General features: G+C 45.3%; 2 protein-coding genes across 4 annotated transcripts; both read right to left on the reverse strand.

The window, feature by feature from the left end:
• Positions 1 to 102: 102 nt before the first annotated feature.
• On the reverse strand, positions 103 to 6,435 carry LOC128764011 (NACHT, LRR and PYD domains-containing protein 3-like). Its single transcript, XM_053873393.1, has 6 exons — positions 6,430 to 6,435; positions 5,112 to 5,331; positions 3,238 to 5,032; positions 2,982 to 3,155; positions 1,452 to 1,625; positions 103 to 139 (listed from the first exon to the last, which is right to left on the reverse strand). The coding sequence occupies exons 1-6, from the start codon at positions 6,433 to 6,435 to the stop codon at positions 103 to 105; spliced, it is 2,406 nt and encodes an 801-aa protein (XP_053729368.1).
• Positions 6,436 to 11,952: 5,517 nt separating this feature from the next.
• LOC128764581 (cytochrome P450 4F3) lies at positions 11,953 to 21,613 on the reverse strand. Of its 3 annotated transcripts, XM_053874465.1 has the most exons (16): positions 21,383 to 21,613; positions 21,132 to 21,276; positions 20,602 to 20,655; positions 19,935 to 20,062; positions 19,746 to 19,867; positions 19,531 to 19,677; positions 19,248 to 19,362; positions 18,205 to 18,271; positions 17,879 to 18,008; positions 17,668 to 17,801; positions 16,345 to 16,409; positions 16,198 to 16,280; positions 14,643 to 16,123; positions 14,029 to 14,184; positions 13,765 to 13,893; positions 11,953 to 12,093 (listed from the first exon to the last, which is right to left on the reverse strand). In XM_053874465.1, exons 1-13 carry the CDS (start codon positions 21,572 to 21,574, stop codon positions 15,931 to 15,933), a joined length of 1,575 nt encoding a protein of 524 aa, XP_053730440.1. In that variant the 5' UTR covers positions 21,575 to 21,613; the 3' UTR covers positions 11,953 to 12,093; positions 13,765 to 13,893; positions 14,029 to 14,184; positions 14,643 to 15,930. The 3 variants fall into 3 exon arrangements, with proteins under 3 accessions (XP_053730440.1, XP_053730449.1, XP_053730459.1); XM_053874474.1 differs by lacking the exon at positions 20,602 to 20,655; XM_053874484.1 differs by lacking the exons at positions 11,953 to 12,093; positions 13,765 to 13,893; positions 14,029 to 14,184; positions 16,345 to 16,409 and having other exon boundaries at positions 16,095 to 16,123.
• Between the last annotated feature and the right edge of the window lie 321 nt (positions 21,614 to 21,934).

The following is a 21,934-nucleotide window of genomic DNA, read 5'->3' on the forward strand; positions in this document are numbered from 1 at the left end:
CCAGCAGCAGATTCAAGGCTCAAATGATGTCACTGACATCACAGCTGCTCCACTAGAAGCTGACAGAGTCCAGGAGTTCTCAAACGCTCACACTTCTTCAGGTCAGATGTTTAACCACTCTGGTCCACGGTTAGACAACCTGGAGGATGAAAGAGTGAGAAGGATGAGAGCAGATCCATGCAACTTCAGATGTTTTGAGGACTATTATCTCCTGCGGGTAAGTGGGCAGCTCTTTCATGACTGTGTTGATGACAACAAAGATGGATCTCTAAACAGTTGCTCAGTCTCCACTGACTCCTTGGTGCATCACAGCACACATGGTGCTCAGTCTGAAGTTCTGCTGCTCTGTCCATACCTGAGAGTCTCCAGCCTCCAGTCTGGACTCTCCAGTCCAGCAGACAGCAGCTCCAGTCCTGGTCCTCCTGGATGGTTGTTCTTCAGGTCCAGCTCTCTCAGATGGGAGGGATTGGAGGTCAGAGCTGAGGCCAGAGAAGCACAGCCGTCTGCTGAAATCCTACACCATGACAATCTGTGATGATGGTGAAAGAGTGTATTAGAAAATCATCACTGTCCAGTTGTGGAGCAGAACTGAAGAGAGGAGATGATGTATTCTGACCCGAGAGTCTCCAGGTGACAGTGTGGACTCTTCAGTCCAGCAGACAACAGCTTCACTCCTGGATCCCTCAGGCAGTTGCCATTTAGGTCCAGTTGTGTCAGAGTAGAGGAGGGAGAGCTGAGGACTGAGGACAGATGGAATCCACTTCTCTCTGACAGATCACACCAACTAAGGCTGTGAAAGAGACTAGTTTGATTATTATAAAAAAAAAAGAGACAAACAACAGTCCCTCTCAACTAGTGATGAGTAATTGAGGTACCATGAAACAGTGTTGCGTGTTTATTTTGGCCTCAAACCTTTTCTTTTGTGCAGGGTATTGCTCCTTATGCCCTGTTCCAAATATACCGTACATCCAAAGCATCTCAGATGGTGGGGATGATCCCCCCCAGAGGCGTCCAGGGTCCCCCTTGTCATAGCTTTGTTGCAGTACTTCATCGATCAGCAGAAACTAAGTAAACTAAGGTTCAACCTCACCTAACCTCATACCAAAGACAGCTCTGCACAGCAGTGCACCATGTGGTGACTCTAACCAGAAGCATGTGTTTATGTGTGGGAGTGCGGCATCAGTTCACGCAAACGTGTGATTTGCAATGCTGCCGTACTGATAATGCATTTAAAGAGACAAACAAGTGGGTTGTGTTTCAAAGTTGAATGCGATCCAAAGTCAATTAATCACACTTCATTTTAATATTTTGCCGAAAGTACTTTTACTTTACCTGATGGATCCATCCATCTGGAGAAAGAGATATAGTTCTACTTTGCAAGCTCAAACAAATCCTACTGAAGACTGATGCCAGTGAAAATCATTGAAGCTGGACAGATGGCGTGTTCTGACCTGAGAGTCTTCAGCTGACAGTGCGGACTCTTCAGTCCAGCAGACAGCAGCTCCACTCCTGGATCCCTCAGGTCATTGTAGCTCAGGTCCAGTTGTGTCAGATCAGAGGACGGAGAGCTGAGGACTGAGGACAGAAGGGAACCACTTCTCTCGGACAGATCACACCCACTAAGGCTGTGAAAGAAACAAGTGAGAGACTTCTTCAATCCTCTATTGACTATTGCAAGGACTTTGAGGACTCACTGAACTCTTTACATTCAGAAGATCATTGTGGTAGAACTGTAACAGCTGATCAATCTTCCTCTTCTTGATGATCACACTTGAAACTACTAGCTACTACTAAACTACTAACTACTAGACAGTCAAAAGGTGCTCAGATCATCAGCTGTTTGTCTCCACAGTATCTCAAGTCTCTTGTGTTTATCATGCTCTGGAACTTTGTGAAGATTCTCCTGCATGTGTGGAGGTTTCTCTGTCTACTGAACGCTTCTCTTTGGAGGTGGAGGCATTTCATGAGCCTTTTTATATCTTTGCACAGTGCTGTTCAGAAAGGCAACCTCGGTTGTAACCTCGGTTTCTCTGCAAGTCCTCAGAAGAGGAACTTAGTTCTGGACACCAAAGAAGAGACAATGTACAGGTGTATCCTCTTTTTTCAATTCCAAACACAAGTCCTTCACCAGGAAAACCTCATTTTTTAGGAGAAACATTTTCCCCTCTTTAAACTCCATCTGTCCATTATTCTACTTTGTGCATCAATCTTTAACTCCACTTCTTTGATCAGTCCTTTCCCAAAGTCAAAGCCCTCAGTTGCTAACCTGAAGCCACCAAGGTGAAGGTCAACATGTTGTGTGTATTTATAATGTGGAATGCTAATCTGGTCAGCTCCAGTCTGGGATATGTCTCTAACTGACAGCAACATAGTTGTCCAGGGATTTTATTTTTCTCCCCTGTCAGAGTGAAGGAGCAGCTGTTGTCAACTTCTTTCAGAAGACAGAAGACAGATGAAGTCATCAACAGTAGCAAAGAGTTGCGAACGATGCCAGGTGGTAGGGCAGTGACCTATGACCCGAATGTAGCAACGATTCATGAAAGCAATGATTCATGTGAGACATCAATTTCCAAGTTTGAGAGCGATCAAAGCAGACGGAGAATAACTGTGATGATCATGAATATGTGGTGAAGCAAGTGTGATGAAGTCAGAAGACTTTTGTCTTCATTTACAGAGTGAAATGATCAGATTTCATCCCTTGACTTCCCAGCGAATCATCCCAGACCAGAACTGTGGCGCTGTTGAGCAGCAGACAACATATCATTTCACGATTTAGGTGGCCTTTGATCAGAGAATCTTCTTCTTGTCCTCGCAACACACACCATGGTTCGATATGATTTCAACTCTGGTGAGTCAGCACAACACACCTCACTGAAGTGCTGGAGCAAACAAATGACAAAGCTAAGACTCCCTGAAGCTGGAGTCTCCACCTGTGACTTTCACATCTCAGCTCTGAAGCTGGACAGACGATGTGTTCTGACCTGAGAGACTGCAGGTGACAGTGTGGGCTCTTCAGTCCAGCAGACAGCAGCTCCACTCCTGGATCCTTCAGCTTGTTCTTGCTCAGGTCCAGTTGTGTCAGACTAGAGGATGGAGAGCTGAGGACTGAGGACAGAAGGGAACCACTTCTCTCTGACAGATCGCAGTCTCTCAGTCTGAATAAAATGAAGAAGGAAATCAAACACCTAGTTCACCTCATCAGATAACGTTTCAGGTTTCAGTGTTTGCTCCACTTACAGAACTTCCTTTGAAATTTGGACCACTGACAGCAGCCTCTCAAGAACCTCCTCAGAGGCAGAGTATTTCTTCAGGTCAAACACGTCCAGATCTTTCTCTGAGGACGATAAGATGAAGGCCAGGGTGGACCACTGAGCAGGAGACAGCTGATCTGTGGAGAAGGCTCCTGATCTCATCTGCCTTTGGACCTGCTCCACTAGAGAAGTGTCCTTCACTTCACTTAGACAGTGGTACAGATTGATGATTCTCTCTGGAGACACTTTCTCGCTTATTTTCTTCTTGATGAACTGTGCTGTGTCCTGTTGGGTCCAGGAGCCGCTTCCTGTCTGTGTCAACAAACCTGGAAGGAGACTCTGATTGGTCTGCAGAGAAAGACCCAGTAGGAAGCGCAGGAACAAGTCCAGATGTCCATTTGGACTTTTTAAAGCAGCACTTATTGCTCTCTGGTAGAACTGGTCTGAGTGAAGTTTCTTTCTGAAGATTTTTGACAGCGTCGATGTAAGCAGTGAGTCGAGCAGATTGACTCCAGTGTTGAAGAACTTCAGGTGGACATGAAGAGCAGCCAGAAACTCCTGAAGACTCAGGTGGATGAAGCAGAAGACCTTGTCCCGGTACAGTCCTCTCTCCTCTCTGAAGATCTGCGTGAAGACTCCTGAGTAAAGTGCAGCAGCTGTGACGTTGATGCCACACTCTGTGAGGTCTGATTCGTAGAAGATCAAGTTTCCTCTCAGCAGCTGCTCAAAAGCCAGTTTTCCCAGAGACTCAATCATCTTCCTGCTCTCAGGATCCCAAACTGTGTCTGTCCCAGCTCCTCCATGGTACTTGAGCTTCTTGACTTTAGCCTGAACCACCAGGAAGTAGATGTACAACTCAGTCAGGGTCTTGGGCAGCCCTCCGGTCTCTCTGCTCTTCAACATGTCCTCCAGAACTGTGGCAGTGATCCAGCAGAAGATGGGGATGTGACACATGATGTAGAGGCTTCGTGAGCTCCTTATGTGAGAGATGATGGAGGTCTGCTCCTCATCTCTGAACCTCTTCCTGAAGTACTCCTCCTTCTGGAGGTCAGTGAACCCTCTGACCTCTGTCACCATGTCCACACACTCAGGAGGGATCTGATTGGCTGCTGCAGGTCGTGTGGTGATCCAGAGGTGAGCTGAGGGAAGCAGCTTCCCCCTGATGAGGTTGGTCAGCAGGACGTCTACTGAGGTGGACTCTGTAGCTTCTGTCAGGACCCGACTGTTGAAGTCCAGAGGGAGTCGACACTCATCCAGACCGTCCAAGATGAACAGAACCTGAACTTCTTCAAAGCTGCTGAATCCTGAGTCTTTAGCTTCAGGAAAGAAGTGATGAACAACTTCCACCAAACTCATCTTCTTCTCTTTCAGCAGGTTCAGCTCTCTAAAGGTGAAAGGAAACATGAGCTGAAAGTTCTGGTGGGCTTTGTCTTCAGCCCAGTCCAGAATCAGCTTTTGTGTCAGGAGGGTCTTCCCAATGCCAGCCACGCCCTTCGTCAGCAGGCTCCTGATTGGTTGCTTTCTTTCAGTTGAGGCTTTAAAGAGGTCTTCTGCTCTGATGGTACTTCCTGGTCTGGTCTGGATCCTGGTTGCTTCTTCGAGCTGTCGGACCTCGTGCTCCTGGTTGACCTGGTCTGTGCCCCCCTCAGTGATGTAGAGCTCTGTGTAGATCTCATTCAGAGGGACAGACATTCCTTCTTTAGCGACCCCCTCAGACACACTGTGGAACTTCTCCTTCAGCCTCCTCTTCAGTTGTCCTGCACACTCCGCAGCACGACTTCCTGAGTGAAAAGCGAAGTGGTACTTCAAGCTCACATGGACTTTCAGAATGAGGACTTTATATTCAGAACATCCACTTACTTCTCCACAGAACATCTGCAAGATTCTCCGCTTTCATGCTCCTCAGGATGTTTATGAAGATCTGCAGGAGAGCTTTTGCATTACCCCTCATCTCCTCCTCTTCACACTTTAACTCCGCCTCTTCCTCATCATACAGGTTCTTCTGGTCACCTGGACTTAGGAACCATTGTACTCTCCTCAGCTCCTTCTTCACCAGGGTCATGACGGTCTCCTCAAAGAGCTAAAACACAAACATGTGACCTGATCATGTGACACATAAAACCTGCTGACCTCCAGAGGCCACCAGGAACCTGCTTCCAAATCTCCTGAATGGAGGTAAGTCTTGGTCCACGTTTAACCTGGACCTGTTGGAACAGTGTTGTTGTCTTGTCACAGAAGAGAGCTCAGTCAGCAGACTCATGTTCACATGATGTCCAGAGACAACAACATCTTCACCGTCAGTCAGATCTGAAGACTCTTCTCCAAACAGGTCTAGTTGTCTAGGACTCAGAGTTTCCATGAGGCAGCAGAAGCAGTTGACTGGAGTTAGCAGGATGAGCTCACACTTGAACATACTTGTAGTGTGGAGTCCAGATCATTCTGATGCTCCTGGACACACTCCAGACTGGGAACATGTGAGGGTTGCTGTTCCTCCCTGTGAAGAACATCAACATGAGGCAGTAAATAGCCTCCCAGTATTCAGACCCAGACATGCCTGTCATATGCAACTCACAATCATTTTGTTTTGACAAAGACAGACTTTCCTGAGGCGGTCATGATTCTGCTTTTACTTTGCTCACGTGAGTCCTGTTTTGCTTTCTCCCTCCTGTCTTCCTGTTCCTGTGGCACACGGCTGGAGCCAACCAACCTCTAATCTCCCAAGCTTAAGAACACCTGGACTCCAGCAACGTGTGCCAGATCGTTGCTTCATTTGCTACTACTGGTAAACTGCACCGTTTGTTCCTCTCTACCTGTGTACATTTTGCCTTTTGTTATATATTTTGTATCGTGTATATTTTTGTATCGGGCCGAGAAGATGGCCTGTGGCGAGGGCATTGTTGGAATGACAGGTGGCGAAATCTTGGGTCTCCATGAGCTTTGCTAGTGCGGTAAGTGGAAACATCTCTGGGCAGATGCAAACCAGGAAACTGACTTAGGCCACTCGTTCGCGTCGCTCCAAAGCTTGCTGGGCTGCAGGGCCGAACATACGACCAGGGATGACAGGTGGCATACGGAGGGGCCTGCACAGTTCAGATGAAGCACGGTGCACCAGCCAAACTTGGCAGAGAGACGAGGCTGTGTTGGACATCAGTCTTTCAAGTTCCCGATCACTTCGCACCTGCATCTAGAATCGGCGCCAGCTGTTTGAATTTCCCTAAAGCAGCTACTAGCAGCATGTCTTTATGGTGGTGGTCCATTTCCTGGTACGAGAGAACTGGCTCTCAATCTGACTCCAGAATGGAGGCATGACCACAGCAGAGCTGGCAGCAGCTGAGGACACCCAGGCTAATGGCTAAGCAAGAGCGCCTTGGGGATAATGCCTTCCAGCTTCTGCTCCCATTTGCATCTCTGGTCACTTGAAGCCCACAGAGGGGTGGTGTGCTGGGTGACTGGAAGTCAGAACTCAGCATGACAATGTAGTGATAGAAGGTAACACAAACTATACATGTTAAAGAGTCATTCTAAGAAGATAAACAGGGAACATCATCCGGGTGTGTTTTGAACCGACATCACCAGGGTTTCATCACCTGCTGTTTCTTACCATCACTGGTAAATCAAGTGAGCAGAAGCTGGTGAACTTCTTCCGACTAGAAGGAGCCTCAGCGACCTTTGTTCAGCCTCAGCAATCACATCAGTGGAGTCACAGAGGGACAGGAGAGCTCACCCTTCTAGTGGAGACTCTTGTCCATCTTTGAAGTTAATGGGTTCCTCCATAGACCTGTCACTCCTCAGAGAGACACAGGTGGGAGCAGGTCCATGTCTGTGTCCTTGTCCAGCAGCTTCTGTTGTAAGTGGCTTTGATCTGAACACACAGAAGTTGCAGCGTGGAAATGATTTCAAGTGTTTGGAGCTGTGGCAGGAGAACGGATCTTCTCACCTCGGAGCTCTGGTGTGGCTGTCCTCACCTTCCAGAACTTCCTCCTCTCTGTCCACACCTTCACACAAACACAACAGCAGCATCACTGGTGGTTCTTATCAACAAGCAAACTTCAGTCATCAGGTTCAGAGCAGCAACAGAACTAAGTCATGAGACAAGGCGGTAAGAAGACTCCCTCAAATGTGATCTTCGTATTCTACATGGAGCTCAGTGTGGTGTGCTCTGATGGAAGATCTGCTGGTCATCCAGCAGTCCCTTCTTCCTCCATGTGACCTCATATTAAACATCTGATTTCAGTGGTGGAGCACTCAGTGTGGAAGTGAGCTCGCCTCACTAAAAACAAAATCTCGAAGGAGATCAAAACGTTTTCCAGAAGCAAATTCACGTGTTCATTCTCTGAGACGGTGCACCGCTGTTCTTCACAGGATGTCTGACTCTCCTGGTCGGCCATTGTGACACCTTGTACTGCTTCACTCAAAGGATCCAGGAACAGAGCAAGTGTCAGACGTTGACAACACAGTCAGGGTCAGAGGTCACCCGCTGCTGCCACACCTCTCCACAGTCCAGTTTTATTGCTATTTATTACAGTCATAATGTTATACATTTTTATCAATTCAATTGTGTTGATATCAGCGCAACTTCAACTCTGCACTGACTTTGTTCACTTGTCTTCACTTCCTGTTGTTTTCTACTTTTTCTTCTTCCATTTGATTCAAACAATCAGCACATTGTCAGCTGTGTTTCCATCAACAATAGAGAATTAGTCTCTTCTCATTCATCCCTTCACCGTATCACTACACTTCTGATTCATTCGGTCACCTCACCACCACACTGCTGATTTGTCCGTTCACCCTCTTGTGTGGCCAGTCAGATGGTCACTGACCTGTGAGCGGCTCTCCTCTGGTCTGAAGACTTGTGTCCATGTTCGTGCGTGAATCCTCCAGCAGAGCTCAGCTCCTTCTGATGCTGCTCACAGAAACCTACTCAGAGGAACACACCCTGCGAGGGAGGCGGGGCAACCTCTGAAAGACTAACAGAGATGTGTGTGTGTTTTCAAGACTACAATTCCACCCTTGTTGTGTCTTTGTGTGTGACTTTAGACAGACTCCTCATCTGCTGGAATGATCTAGACCACCAGGATGAACCCAAACCCAAGGTTCAGGACATCTCAGTGTCACACAAACAGAGGAAGACGCTCTCTCTTTGACTCTTAAGTTAAGAGTTCAGCTGCCACACCTGTCCACAGTTCAACTTCAGCTCACATGTTTCTAAATCCACACGTATCAATGAATATCAGTGGAGCTCTGACTCTCGGACTCGTATGATAATCCACTTGTTTTCAATGTTTTTCAATGAAGGAAATCTTAAGTTCTGCTTGAGGGCACAGGGTTTCGCTGTGTGAGCTCAACACGCACTGCATCACTGTCGCTGGACCTGGTGAGAGCCTCCAGGTGGATCTGGACCAAGAGGTGTGGCAGTGCTGTGACACCAGCCGGAGAACGGATCAGACCTAAGTGGGTCACCTGAAGGAGGGTGACTGGTGTAAAGAGACGCAAGATCCGATGAGGTCAGGTTGCATTGCAGTTTCCTGACAAAAACTGAGTGCAGCGGCGAGGCTCCTGTATTTTGTGATGATGTCATTGTTTATTATTGACACACAAGAGGCAGATTATGAATCATGTTTTATTAGCAAGCTCTACATAGAATTGGCACCTCTGTGATCACATGATCTTGGAAAAACAAGTACATAGATGGATTAAAGCTCCAAAAGGAGGCGCTTTCAATGAGGTTGCCGTCTGTTCACTGAAGTGCAGCGGGAACTGAATCCCCTGGATAAACAACAATAGTTGTTCATGATTCACAGCTAAACCACTCAAGAAATCATGCTCCTTTCAACGAAGCTTCTGATCATGTGATGTGATGATGTCGCTCTGTCCTGGAAAGAAGTTTGTGAGACAGAGTGTAAAGATTTACCTCCACAATAAGAGCGAGAAAGTTACAACTCACCATGTTTCAGGTCATTTCGCCAGCTACACTTCATTCAGCAACAAACTTTGATGACAAAACATGATTCCAAAATGTATTTTGGCCTGATATATACTGTATATATGTCATGAAAATATATCCTTCTCTTCATCTTTAAAGAAGGCAGGTTGTTTTTCTGTGGCGTCTAGAACAAGGCAGCCAAACTTGCATTGAAGATTCCAGCACAGAAACGTCTGGGAGATTAATACAAAACTCAAAATGTGTGATTTATTTTCTATTAATTGCGAGTTAACTCCACTTTACTTGAGTAATTGAGATTATTTTTTGATTGATTGACAGCCCAAGTTTTACATTGAAAAAGCAACAAAACCTATTGAAACGGCTGATGCACTGTGGCGGCCACCGTCCCAGTTCCAACTGCTCGCGAAGACATTTGTCGCTGCATGTAAAGATGTGAGCTTAAAACCACAAGATCTCATGTTCTAGTTTTCTATAGAGATTTCCTCCCTGTCGCTCAGTGAGCACCTTTGTCCTCATTCATGTGGGCAACAACATAAAGTTCATCAAGTTTTATTCATTCCACAAGCAGTGTGTGACAAAACCATCAGTGACAGCAGCTCGATAGAGGAAGACACACACATTCTGACGGACACCTTGGGTGCGTCTGATATCTCCTGTCACTCCATGACAAGCATTATAATTTTTACAAATGTTTTTCATACATGCAGAAGCCACGCGTTGTGTCATGATGCGCTTTTATTTTTTATCCTTCTCCCCTCCGTCTTTTTCCTCCCTCTTCCTTGTTGGCGCTTCCTGTTGGCGCGTTTGTGATTTTATTATTTCTAACCATTGTGCTTGTATTTCTATGTTCACATTCTTTCTTTCTGTTTGGACTCTTCCATTATTTTATTTGCTTATTCGTATCACTGTCAAAATTAAATGTTGTTCTGGCTACTCAACTTGTGCCCCATCAAGGCATTTGGGTTCTGCTTCGCCCCAAATCATTGAAGTTGAGCTCTTTAAATAATTGACAGCAAAAATCATCCACCTTAAAAACACTTGGACAAGGAGAAATTGTACAAGACCAGCTCATTACAGACATGCATCAGAGAGAAACTAGGTCTGGTTGTGAGTCCTGTGGTCTGCGGTTGCTGCAAACTGCAACCGCATTTGGTGCAAACAGCCACGGTCTGACTATTCACATGTGAACTTGATGTGTCGTTACATGATACAATGCTCTTGGTACACTGAAGTCATTGGCACAGCAAACGTTAAAAACACAGCAGAAATATCCTGAGATAGTTCGCACAATGTAGCGCACCCTGTTGGGAATTGTGCTTCATGATATGATTCCAGTGAACAGCAGACCCCGATGTTCTTACTGGCGTCTAGCTGACCTGGGTAACTGCTGACAAAACAATAACCAAAGCTTTATTTACTCACCAACAAGCTTGGAATAATAGTAAACTATTGGAATAATACTTTACGTTGAGAAACTTACATATTTCCTCCTTCCCCTCCTTTTTCCAAAAAGCTGAACACATATCAAAAGAAAAATAATTCAAACTCAGATCGAAATTGCGACACTTCTTGGTACTAACCTGCCTTCCATGGCACGGACCCTGAAAAATACAACCACAGGATGAGGGTCATCATTTTCTCATGAACGTGGACAGATGTGCCGCGAGGAAATACTCTGTCGTTTTATTTGAATGGTGTTTTCTCTATTGTATACTGACAGGGTTAGTTGCATTGAGCGTTTGCTGAATTTATTTTGTGACGTGACCGTAAAACCTAATATCCAAGATTTATTAGGCCCGTCCTCCAGGAAGAGAAACTTACTGGAACAACAGTGAGGAACTGTGAGGTTGGGAGAGATAAAGGCTCTGGAGCCTGTTTATTAGCTGTCCATAAACACATCCAGACCAGGGAGAGGAAGTTAGAATGAACAAGTGAACTTATAAGGGTGATATTATTATTACTAGTAGTAGTAGTAGTAGCAGTAGTAAATTGAGTAGTCAGAGGATTTTCGCCTTACCTTTCTGGAAGAACCACTTTCCTGTAAAACATGAAAAGATGTCACAACATATTCACACCGCTGGTACAACTCAAATGCCAGGAAGAGTTTCTCTCACCAGTAAGACATTTGTGGGAGAGCACCAGCAGCAGCACAACGCCCAACAGACTGAAGAAGACAATGATTCCTGACCTTCTGTCTCCAGTGTCTGTGAGAAAAAGGCAATGAAGGAAAAGTAGTTTTGGGAATAGGTTGGATGTTGTGGCTTCTCACTGGAGGCGAAGGGGTTCGGAATGGATGAACTGTGCTCCTGACTGGCAGCATTCTCCATCACGCAGCTGACCTCCCTCAAGGCGGCGCTGTCCTCCTACAAGGGTACGGAAAATGTTGCTTTCACCAGCAACAGTTGATTGAGACATTGGTGGGGACACAGCTTTGTCTCACTCCTGAGCTAAAATGGCTTTTTCTTATAATTATTACAAGCAATTCGTTCCTCCAAAATACGGATGTCAAAATGGTTATTTGATTTTCCCTACAAATTCTGTTCTACTGAAATACATGAAAATAAGGAGTCAAAAAATAAGTTAAATCACATTCACATTCACATTGAACATTATAAGTTCATGATTATTTTTCTTTTATTTAATTTCTGTATTGTTGAACCTGCTGCAAAGTGTTGTGACAGTACTCAAAGAGAAACGCTCTCTCACTGTTATGGCAGTAGATCAACAGTACCTTTGTAAAAGTGTGCTTCTTGGACGAGTTGAGCTTCACCACATCCCCAAATGTCCATGTGTAATAAACAGGCTCAGCATCGGCTTGAATGTTGCCGACACACTCCAGAGTGCAAATGTGTTTCTGGTCATCACAGGAAGCTTGCACGGTGGGGATGGGGACAGGAGCTGTTTCAGGGGCAACAAAGGCCGCGTGTGAGCCCAAGACTTCCACTTCATCTAAGCAATAAATCCTTATCCTCACCAACCCATCCTCGCTCCCATGCCATCATCTATAGGCGTTTGGGAAAGTAGACTTCTGCGTCCCATGCTGACGTGGAATTAGGTTTTCATTTGACACCATGGGCAACACGTCACATAATGGGGCTGCCACTAGTGATGGGCCGATGACGCTTCATGAATCAGTGACCTTGTTTTCCGAGGCCACCAGATGGCGCTCTCTGCTCTAAAATCTTTGGATTTAAATCAGACCAGGGCAAAGTGCGGCCTGGGGGCCATATGCAGCCTGATGCCAGTATTTTCGTGGCCCTTTTGACGTCAGACTAAAACCATAACTGATATATTGTCATTTTTCTGCCTTTTTTGATCTTTCTCTTTTAGTCACTTCAGCAGTAAATATAGCATGTTCTTGTTTCTTAAATTGTCATTGGCCATTTTTGTGTGTGTTTTTTTTTTTGTTCCTCAAAATGCATTGAAGGACGACTGAAAATATATTTTGAAATAAATTGCCTTTTTATATTGGAACGTCTGGTCCACAGTTATGTTGATTTTATTTTAAAACTAATATATGAAATGAAATATTTCAATAGCTTTCATTTACACTTCCTAATATCCTTACTTACATTTAATCCTTTTGGGTCAACTTGTCCTTGTTACTGAAGTATATATTTTGGATATTTTTCTGTCACGTTTTGTATTCTTCTCAGTCTTTCTTCTGATGAGGGCCCCTCACAACAGTTACAGTTTCTAATGTGGCCTTCCGGGAAATTAAATTGCCCACCTGTGATTTGAATGAAACCTCACATCATTCTTAAGCCAAAAGCGCCACCTGGTGGCCTCTGAAAATAAGGACAGTGTTTCATGAAGCCTCAGCAGCCCACCACTAGATTATTGGTATTGGAAGCATCATCAGCTTCCAGCTTGAAATATCAAGGTTAAACACGAGCTAAAAACAAAGACAAGTTATTCATTAACTTTGAAGGAAGTTGAATAACTATGCACCTTATACAGTTGCACTATAAACACAATGACCCACCAAGAACCCAAAAGATTGATGTGAAGAAAATCTAATCTAAATCAGACTTTTCTTACTTTGACTCTGTTCAGCCATCCATCCAGAACTTGTTTTCCATGGTCGGGTCTGTCTACCAGTCGAGCTAATCTAAGCATTTTACTGTTTATGAAGCTTCATATGCATCTAATCTTGGCAGCTTTGCTCATAGCAAATGAGCCGAGCCGCTTGAAATAGGGGCCACAGTATTGTTCACGTGGAAGTTGAGATGCTCGTTCATACTGGAAATCATTTTTTAAAAAGTGAGCGTGCTTCCAGCGATATTTCGATATAAAGCATGTTTGAAAACTTTGACAACAATGGAGCACGTGCACCAAGCCTCCCCCTGCAACCACTGCCTTCATTAGACTTGGATCATCATCAGAACAATGTATTTCATGTATTACTCATTGTTGAACAGTTCTCACTCCACCGAAACGCCTGCGTGTTCGCGTGCAACACAGAAGGCTGCCTTTGGCCTCAGTATAGGATGTAAAAGTCCACTTTCCCATGGTCAGTATATTACGTCGTGGTAGTGAGGATGGGTCGTCCGAACATGCCAAACTTACAGAGGACTCGAAGTCGAGTTGCGGTTGTCGGTTGGAGGCCATTAACCTCTGCAGTGTACAGGCCACTGTCATTCACTGTCAAGCCTGTGATTGTCAATTCCCCATTCAAAATGTTCAGATCACCACGTGCTGAAAACAGACAGATTTTACTTTTGTTGTATTCTTCTGTATTTCTTTCAATTTTATACATTGACCCACAAAAATTAGCGTCAAAGCATGATGCGCCAGAGACTTGCTTTGCATGGGTAAATCATAGTTACACACCTTTGAAGTGACGAAAGTATTCCGTCTCCTTCCCATCAAACTCCACCGCCAGGGCTGAGTTGTGCAGCCACAGGATGCTGCTGATGGAGTCAGTAATAGGAGCTTCTCTGGGTTGGAGGACCACTGGATCTCCCGCTTTCTTGTCCACCCTGGTCACTGTGAAATATGTCATTGTGTATTTAGAGATTGGTGAGACTAAACATAAAAACCAGTGACAACATGGAGTGGCTTGTTGAGTACAATACAATGTGCTCACATGCAGCGCCTGAGGAAAAGCTGCTTCATTTAAGTGCATGTTATTTTTGTTCTTGTTTCTCATTGTTTTGTTTTTTTTGAGCATGAAAAGCTTTTAGTTTGAAGTGATTTTCCCGCTTGTAGAGTTGAACTAAACAAAGTCTTTATTTTACTGTGTTAACTTCACTACAGCGTTTATAACACTTGGTCACTCTTCTTATTCAATTTGGATTCAATCTCTACATGTGGACTAGTGTCGAGACATAGTTTGTAAAATAAATAAATAAAAAATGCATCAACACGATGAACACGTTAAAAAGATAAATATAAATTGTCACTGCCTGTATATAATAATATAAAAGATCTTTAGGTTGACTTACTTGTTCCGGAAGCCGCGAAAAGGCGCGCAAAGATGACAGAGACCAGGATCCAGGTGAACGGCTTCATCTCCATCCGCCGAACTTGGAAAAACCTCAGCCACAAACTCACCTTGTTCAGACACTGACCCGGCAAGGCCCTCTGGTGTGGCGCTTTATATCATTTTCTCTTTTCCCTCTCTAGACTTGTTGCAGTTGATAAGGAAGAGGGAGAGTTCACCACACGGTTTTGTCCTGGTTTTGTGTCTGTGATGAAGAACTTGCAACAGTGTGAAACCGCCCCAGGATGTGGCCGCCCACACTTTTGGCCTCTTAAAGAAGGATCCCACTCACACCAGGCCATGGTGAAGTCACCTTAGCAGCAGCAGCAGCAGCAGCAGCCGCAGTTCTATATCCTGAGGAAGAACCACCGGAAGCAGAGCTTGCTCCGTATGGAGCGTGTGAGCGTGCAGGACAGGAAACCCATTCAGAGGCAGCAGGCAGGATGTGGACCCACTTCTCCTCCATGTCTTCAGTGGCACCACCCAGTTTCTCCTCTTGTCCGTGACAATAGCAATTTTTAAAAACATATTTTGTGTGTGTGGGCTTGCTTATCCTACTTTGTGGGGGCCAATTCTTGACATAACACTGTCCTTGTGAGGACCTTATGCCTTTATGGGGACTCCACGAGGTTAGGCCTCAATTTGAGGGTGAACAGCCCTCAGTGAAGACTTTATCTGACTCCATGTGAACTGCTACTACTGTCCCTTTAATGAATCAAGCATTGGTTGGCTTCATTCAGAAAAGGCTAGAATGTGAGATATTTCCCCTTGGTAGCTGCAGCTAGTGCTATATGAAGCTTATGAAGCTTCATGAAACAGTGTCCTCACATTCAGGGCCCACTAGATGGCACTATCTGCTCTGAAATCTTTGAATTTAATGACACAAGGCATCATTTTCAAACCAAGAGCGGCATCTGCTCCATGCTGACTTTAGCAGACTTCAGTAAAATGACAGTAGAGTGGGCAATGTTCTTGTGTGGCTCAATAGGTCAAAGTTTTAGAAGCATCATAGTGCTGAAAGACGAAAATGTTCAAAAATGTTCTCATGCACCTGGAAATGTTGGCGCTCCACAGAAAATACTTCGGTATCCACACGTTTAGTTTGAAATATTGATGTTTTTGCTCTCCTTTGTGTGAAACAAAGGTAAAAACAAACCCGTAATTTAGCAATAGTTTTTGGGAACTACCTCTTAATTAAAATAAAAAACATAAAATGAAAGACGTTTTGCTTCAATGAGGCTGCTGTATAATCATTGCTGCTGCTCATGGAGATGGTTGAGGGGCTTCAGCTGTAGCCACAGCCCCCCCTCAGCCCTGAGAACCAGCTGAGGAAGACGGCGCACCTCCAGAGAGCTGCTGCCCACGGTCAGGGAGAAGTGAAGTAGCGTTAGCGCAACAACGACTTGGAGCTCCACCAGTGCAAACTTCTGACCAATGCAATTTCTGTCAACACACAACGGCCTTAACATTAGAAACACGACGAGGGGAAAAAAAGACCAACAGGAAAAGGAAGTCACCTGGGTCCTGAGGAGAAGGGGATGAATGCATGAGAAGAACGGCCACCTTGGTTTTTTGGCTCAAAACGAAATGGGTCAAATTCCTGGTAAACCAAGAGTCGAACTGGTCAAATCTGAAAGACTTGAATTCTATTGTCATCATCTTACATGAGGATTCATCCAGACGTCAGGATTGTGGTGCGTTCCATAGATGCTGACTAAACAGATAGCACCTTGGAAAAGACATCAAAGGTTAACTTTCAAAGTAGCTATGCTGAATGTCGTGTTGGAAACACGATTTCCTTTCAACAGCCACTATTCGTGGATGCTAAAATGCTCGCGAGGCTTCTATCTTGCCATGCCAAATTTCCATGGCACTGCGAATGAATGCAGTGCACACATTACATGTACATTTTTATTTGTCTTGCGTGAAGGTAATAATAAAAGGGAAGTTAGAAGACTTGCTTTGGATTTTTTTTTTAAACTACAGACAGTGAACAATAGGTTTTCAGAGGGCACTGTCTGCTGTGAAAACTAACATCATTAGGACATGAAGCCTCATCTACCTATCACTACTAATGGGACGTTATTTATTTCCTCATAAATTGGTTGTTCTAAAAAATAGGGATGCAGTGATTTTTGCTGCCAATCACCGATATCGATCACATGGATTGACTATGAATTTGGAATCAAAATGATGAGACCTTCTGTGTACACGATGTGAAAAAAATGAACCATTAAATCCATAAATTTTAATGCAGACGTGTTTTTATATTCTCTTCAAGTAGGGAAAATATAGAAAAACCAGAAGGCAGCAACTATTCCGTCAGAAGGACGACTGAAAAACATTTAATTTGATGTGAGACGTTGCAGTTTGGTGACTCTCTAGAGACTTTTCTGGGTCTGTGAAATATTTACATACTGCTGATCGTTCCAAATGTCACACTCGGACTGGCGGATGTTGCTAAGCGCTAGTTGTGCTAACAGCCTGCTGCTGAGGAACCAGCTGTCTCACTTTCATGAGCCCAGAAAACTGTCCGTGCCCCGTCATGTGCTGGTGCTTTACATGACTGAAAGAACCTCCACAGCAGACATGCTGCTGCCCAGTAAGCAGCAGGGAGGGAGGGAGGAGCGGACGCATCACAACCAGCGGGCTTCATCAGAGCTGTCACATGTGATCGGTTGTTGTGATCGGCAGTGACAGATCACGCTGATGTCGGCCGATGATGATCGGTGGCCGACTGATCAAAGCATCCCTTCTAAGAAACTAGCTACTTCACTTTGGAGGAAAACCTGCAAGTTGCAGGCATGAAGACAACAATGTAGATGACAATCCCAATTCGTATCTAAAAGCATTTTCGTTTAGATTAGACATTCGTGGTTACTTGAAGTTTTGTTGAGTATGAGTCACCAGGCCAGCAGGAGCTTCCTCACATGACGGGTGTAAGTCACATGTGTGATCCTTCTGATGAATCACATTTTTCATCTCACCTTTGGGTACACTACGTCCCCCTGGCAGCTTCATGTCCTGGGTGTACTTCCTGGTCACAGCCTGCACAGGTGAGTGCAGTCTCAGCGCCTCTCTGATGCACATGGTGGTGAAGGAAAGTTTGGATAGATCCTCCCTAAAACACATCATCACACTGAATCTAGATGGTTTTGTTTTTAGTCCATAGTGTTTATAGAAATAAGTCAAGTGGACCATTGTATCATGTTTGTGCTTCGCCCTCGCATCAAATCCATCACTTCCTGTCGGCATTTGTCCTGGTGGTTTGGGTGAAGAGCTAGATTATACAGCGTCCAGCAAATTGCACTGGCTGTGGTGTCATGACCTGGGGGGCAGAAGATGGGTGACATTTTAAAGGAATAATACAACAACAGTAAGAGCATCCAGATCTGGAAGCATTTAGCCTGCAGCCTTTACATTGGAACCAGACCATTCAGCGGAACCGTACTGATCCCTGACGCTGCCACTCATTATTTTATATCTGGTGGGTTTGTGACGTCACTGACTGTTAAATGAGATACCTGCAAACATGAAAGTGTTGGTCTCTGCTTGGATCTCCTCATCAGATAGTCCTTGACCTCCTTCATCCTGAAATACACAACCACACAAAACTTCAAATAAAATTCTTCAGGTTAAATAATAAAGTGCTTGTTTAAATCCAAAGATTTTAGAGCAGAAAGCGCCATCTGGTGGCCTCTGAAAATAAGGACACTGTTTCATGAAGCCTCTTTAGCCCATCACTACAATTCAGTGAAGGTTAAAACTCCTTCATGGAGTCTGGCAAATGAATAAAAGCGGCCAACTTTCCCAGTTGGTGGGGTCCTCACTGACATTGGCAATAAAGCTGATGCTGATTCTGAATTACAGTTTGAAAACCACCCCCCGGTCGATGAGTCAAGGAGGCTCTCATCTCGCAGTGGCAGCATAACTGACTGCAATAGAATGAAGGTGACTGACTCAGATTCTGAAGAGGAACATTCACACTCAGATGAAGAGGTTCAGTTATTCTGTGAGAATCATAACTGGACTGGAAGTTGGGGCCGATGCGATTTACAGCTTAAGTCACTCTTCAGTGGTCTGTGAAAGCGACGTTTTGATTGACAGCATGTGACTCCAATGAATGCAGCGCTACGGATGGGCTGCTTCTTTGCTGTCACGACAAACACAGCACAGTGGATCTGAACACTTCAGTGTCCTGAAGTGAGACTGTGAAATTTCCCAAATATTTAGCGCGAGTGATGAAGACAAAAAGGAAAGAGGAGCTGAGAAACTGCGAGGAAAAAAGAAGGAAAGAAGGAGAGATGTTGAGGACAGTTTGAGACCCCTGATAAAAATCCAAGAAAGACCACAACAAAACTGAACGCAAGCCAGAATCCTGCTTTTACCAATGATGACAGTTTTCTCCGTCGGTCTTGAACAGAAATCCAGACTCTCAGACCGAGACAAGACAGAGTGAAAATGCATCCAAGACCGAGACCTTAAAGAAGTTCTACAACACTAACATCCATCGTATTGTTTTAGAAGGACCTCACTGTCCTAGTGGTGTTGGCAGTTGACATCTAACCTTTGCTAAGAGGATGACGTCCAGGAAATCCCTTCTCTTTTGTGAACCAGGATGATGTGCCTCATCTTGACGGCAGAGGAAAGCACGGCGCTTCTGAACCACGTCCCTTGTAAAACTGCAAGACATCAGCTTTTAACTGGTGCTATCAAACAATGAGTTACCATCAATCTCAGATCTCAGAAAATCCTTTTCAAATGCAGTTTTACAAGATGCCATTTGACTCAACAGAATCTCTGGGTTCTTCACTGAATACCAGTCAAGATGCAAAGCCAGGACGTCGTACCTGTGCACAATGCTCAGCGCTTTGAGGAAACGTTTCCCCTGCTGAGTCCGCCAGTAGATCCAATCCCAGTGGTGGAGCAGTCTCTGTCGCCGAGCGATGATCAGGTCACTCAGGTCCACAATTGCAGACACGTACTCGCTGTTCGACCTGGAGACAACGTACAATATTTACATGCTGTTTATTGCAGTCCACGTCTGTGAAGGCTGTGTCCTCACTGTTGGCACTTGCTGTCATGGCTGAATGCACATTTCAACAGGCTGTCCAGGGTCATCAGAGTGACATGCTGAAACAGCTCCACGTCAGGCCTCCCCTCGCTCACCAGACCGCGCCACTTCTCCTGCAGGACACTGTCTGTCAGTGTGAATGTGAACGTGTCAAACGCAAAGTCTTTTGGAGTCGCGCACATGCATGGCGTCTGCTGAGGTGTTGAACACGGACATGTAGCTCTTGAGAACGTCCAAGTGAAAAGCAGGCGTGAGCAGTCGTCTTCTGCGGGACCACTCTTCCCCGCTGCTGATCAACACACTCTGACCTGGAAGGGAAGCTGAATTAGCCAACATGTTGTGACAGAGCAGCTCAGCGTGGCTTGTCCTTCTCAGGAAACCGGTATATTTTAGCCTTAGAAAAGCAGAACTACAAATCCTGACAGCTTTGTTGTCAGCAATGCAAATCCAGCCCATGAGATTTCAGCATTCCCTTAAAACTACTTTAGCAGTAATATTGTGGTCCCACTTTCATTTCATCCATATAATTCCTGTTGAAAATATACCCGACAGCAATGAGCACAGACAGCAAGGGGCAGAAGCGCTACGTAGCTCTTACAATACACACAGAAGAAGAAGAACTTCTCATGAATGAGAAAAACTTCCAGGTTTGTAAATCCAGATGGAACGACTGAACAGCAGCAAAATCTCATCTAAATCTAAAGTTAGCCCTCTGCTAACCACCCCGAAGGTTTCAGACTGTAAACATAACTGGCATGAAGCTTGAGTCTCAGTGGAGGGGAGACTAGCCACAGTGGAGTCAGGATTTCTGTCAGTGAACTGAGCCAAGAAAATGGTGATGTCTCACCGAGCCACGGACGCAGGTGGCCATAGATGAGCTCATCCTTCACTGTGATGCTGCCTGAATGGACAGAAGACACATTTAAGTACGGAGACGTTTTACAGCTATTCAGTAGTGATGGGCCTGATGGGTCCGACCTGAGCTTCGCCCATGCCCCACCGCGACATTAGACAATGTTTGTCAACTCTCAAGTGAGCCACCAGAGCTGAGCGAAGTAGCTCGAAGGAAACTGTACAGTGATTCCAAACTAGAGGAGCAACTTCTCCGTCTGGACTTGGATGGTCCTTGTATATCACCTCCCTACTGGAAACTAGTGCTGGGCTGATGAGGCTTCATGAAACACTTTTCAGAGCCCACCAGATGGTGATCTTGGTTTAAAAACGATGTGAGGTTTCATTGATCCAAAGATTTTAGAGCAGAGAGCGCCATCTGGTGGCCTCTGAAAATAAGGACACTGTTTCATGAAGCCTCGTCAGCCCATCACTACTGGAAACCCATCAAAATCTGTCAAATATTTTAAGTGTCTGCAGCTTTACCAGGTGCTGTGAGCAACGGCTTGACGTAGTCAGGGTGGAAGATGCGGACCAGGTGATAAAAGGGGCCGAGAAACCAGCTGCAGGAGTGAGAGTAAGTCTGCACCAACTCATCCACCTGACGAAGACCCTCTTCCGTGCTCTGCATCTGAGAGAAAGAACAACGAGAGAAAGTCAACAGCCGCTGTCGTGGTGAGTTCAGGCGCGTACAGATCCAGCGGTTATACGAGAGTTGGACTGAATGCGCGTCTTACTTGTCCCCAGTGGCCTATCAACCAGAAGCTTGCAGGAGGTTTGCTGAAACAGGTCAGCCTGTACGAGAACCAGGCGTGCTGCACCAATAGCTTCGCCATCCAGGCAGTCGCCATAGCAACCAAGACTTGTGAGACCACAGAAAGCCCCTGACACAGGCCGGCCCAGCTGGCCAGCTGATGGAGGAGAGTCATCCTCGGAAAGCAGATGAGAAAAGGAGCGACGTGGTGTTCGCCCCGTTTGATGAAACTGATCTTCAGGAAGTAAAAAAGACTGTAATGCTGCTACTGTTTTGTAAGAGGAACTTCTGCAACGTGTTTCCTTTCTATGATGATTGCGTGGTTTCCTTTGGTTCTAATGAGTGCGTGCTTGCATTAGAACCTGAATTTGAAAGAGGTTACCTTCACGGAGTGTTCCGATGACGAGCCGTTCCTGAAGGCACCACTGATTATCTCATTCAGCACCTGGCCTGGTTAGAAAAGGCAAACATGTTCAAGTGTCTCTGGTTGCATCTGCTGTCTGTGACATCCAGAGAACTGTGAAACTGGGAAATG

The sequence above is a fragment of the Synchiropus splendidus genome, chromosome 1 (assembly GCF_027744825.2).
Source record: "Synchiropus splendidus isolate RoL2022-P1 chromosome 1, RoL_Sspl_1.0, whole genome shotgun sequence".
NCBI lineage: Eukaryota > Metazoa > Chordata > Actinopteri > Syngnathiformes > Callionymidae > Synchiropus > Synchiropus splendidus.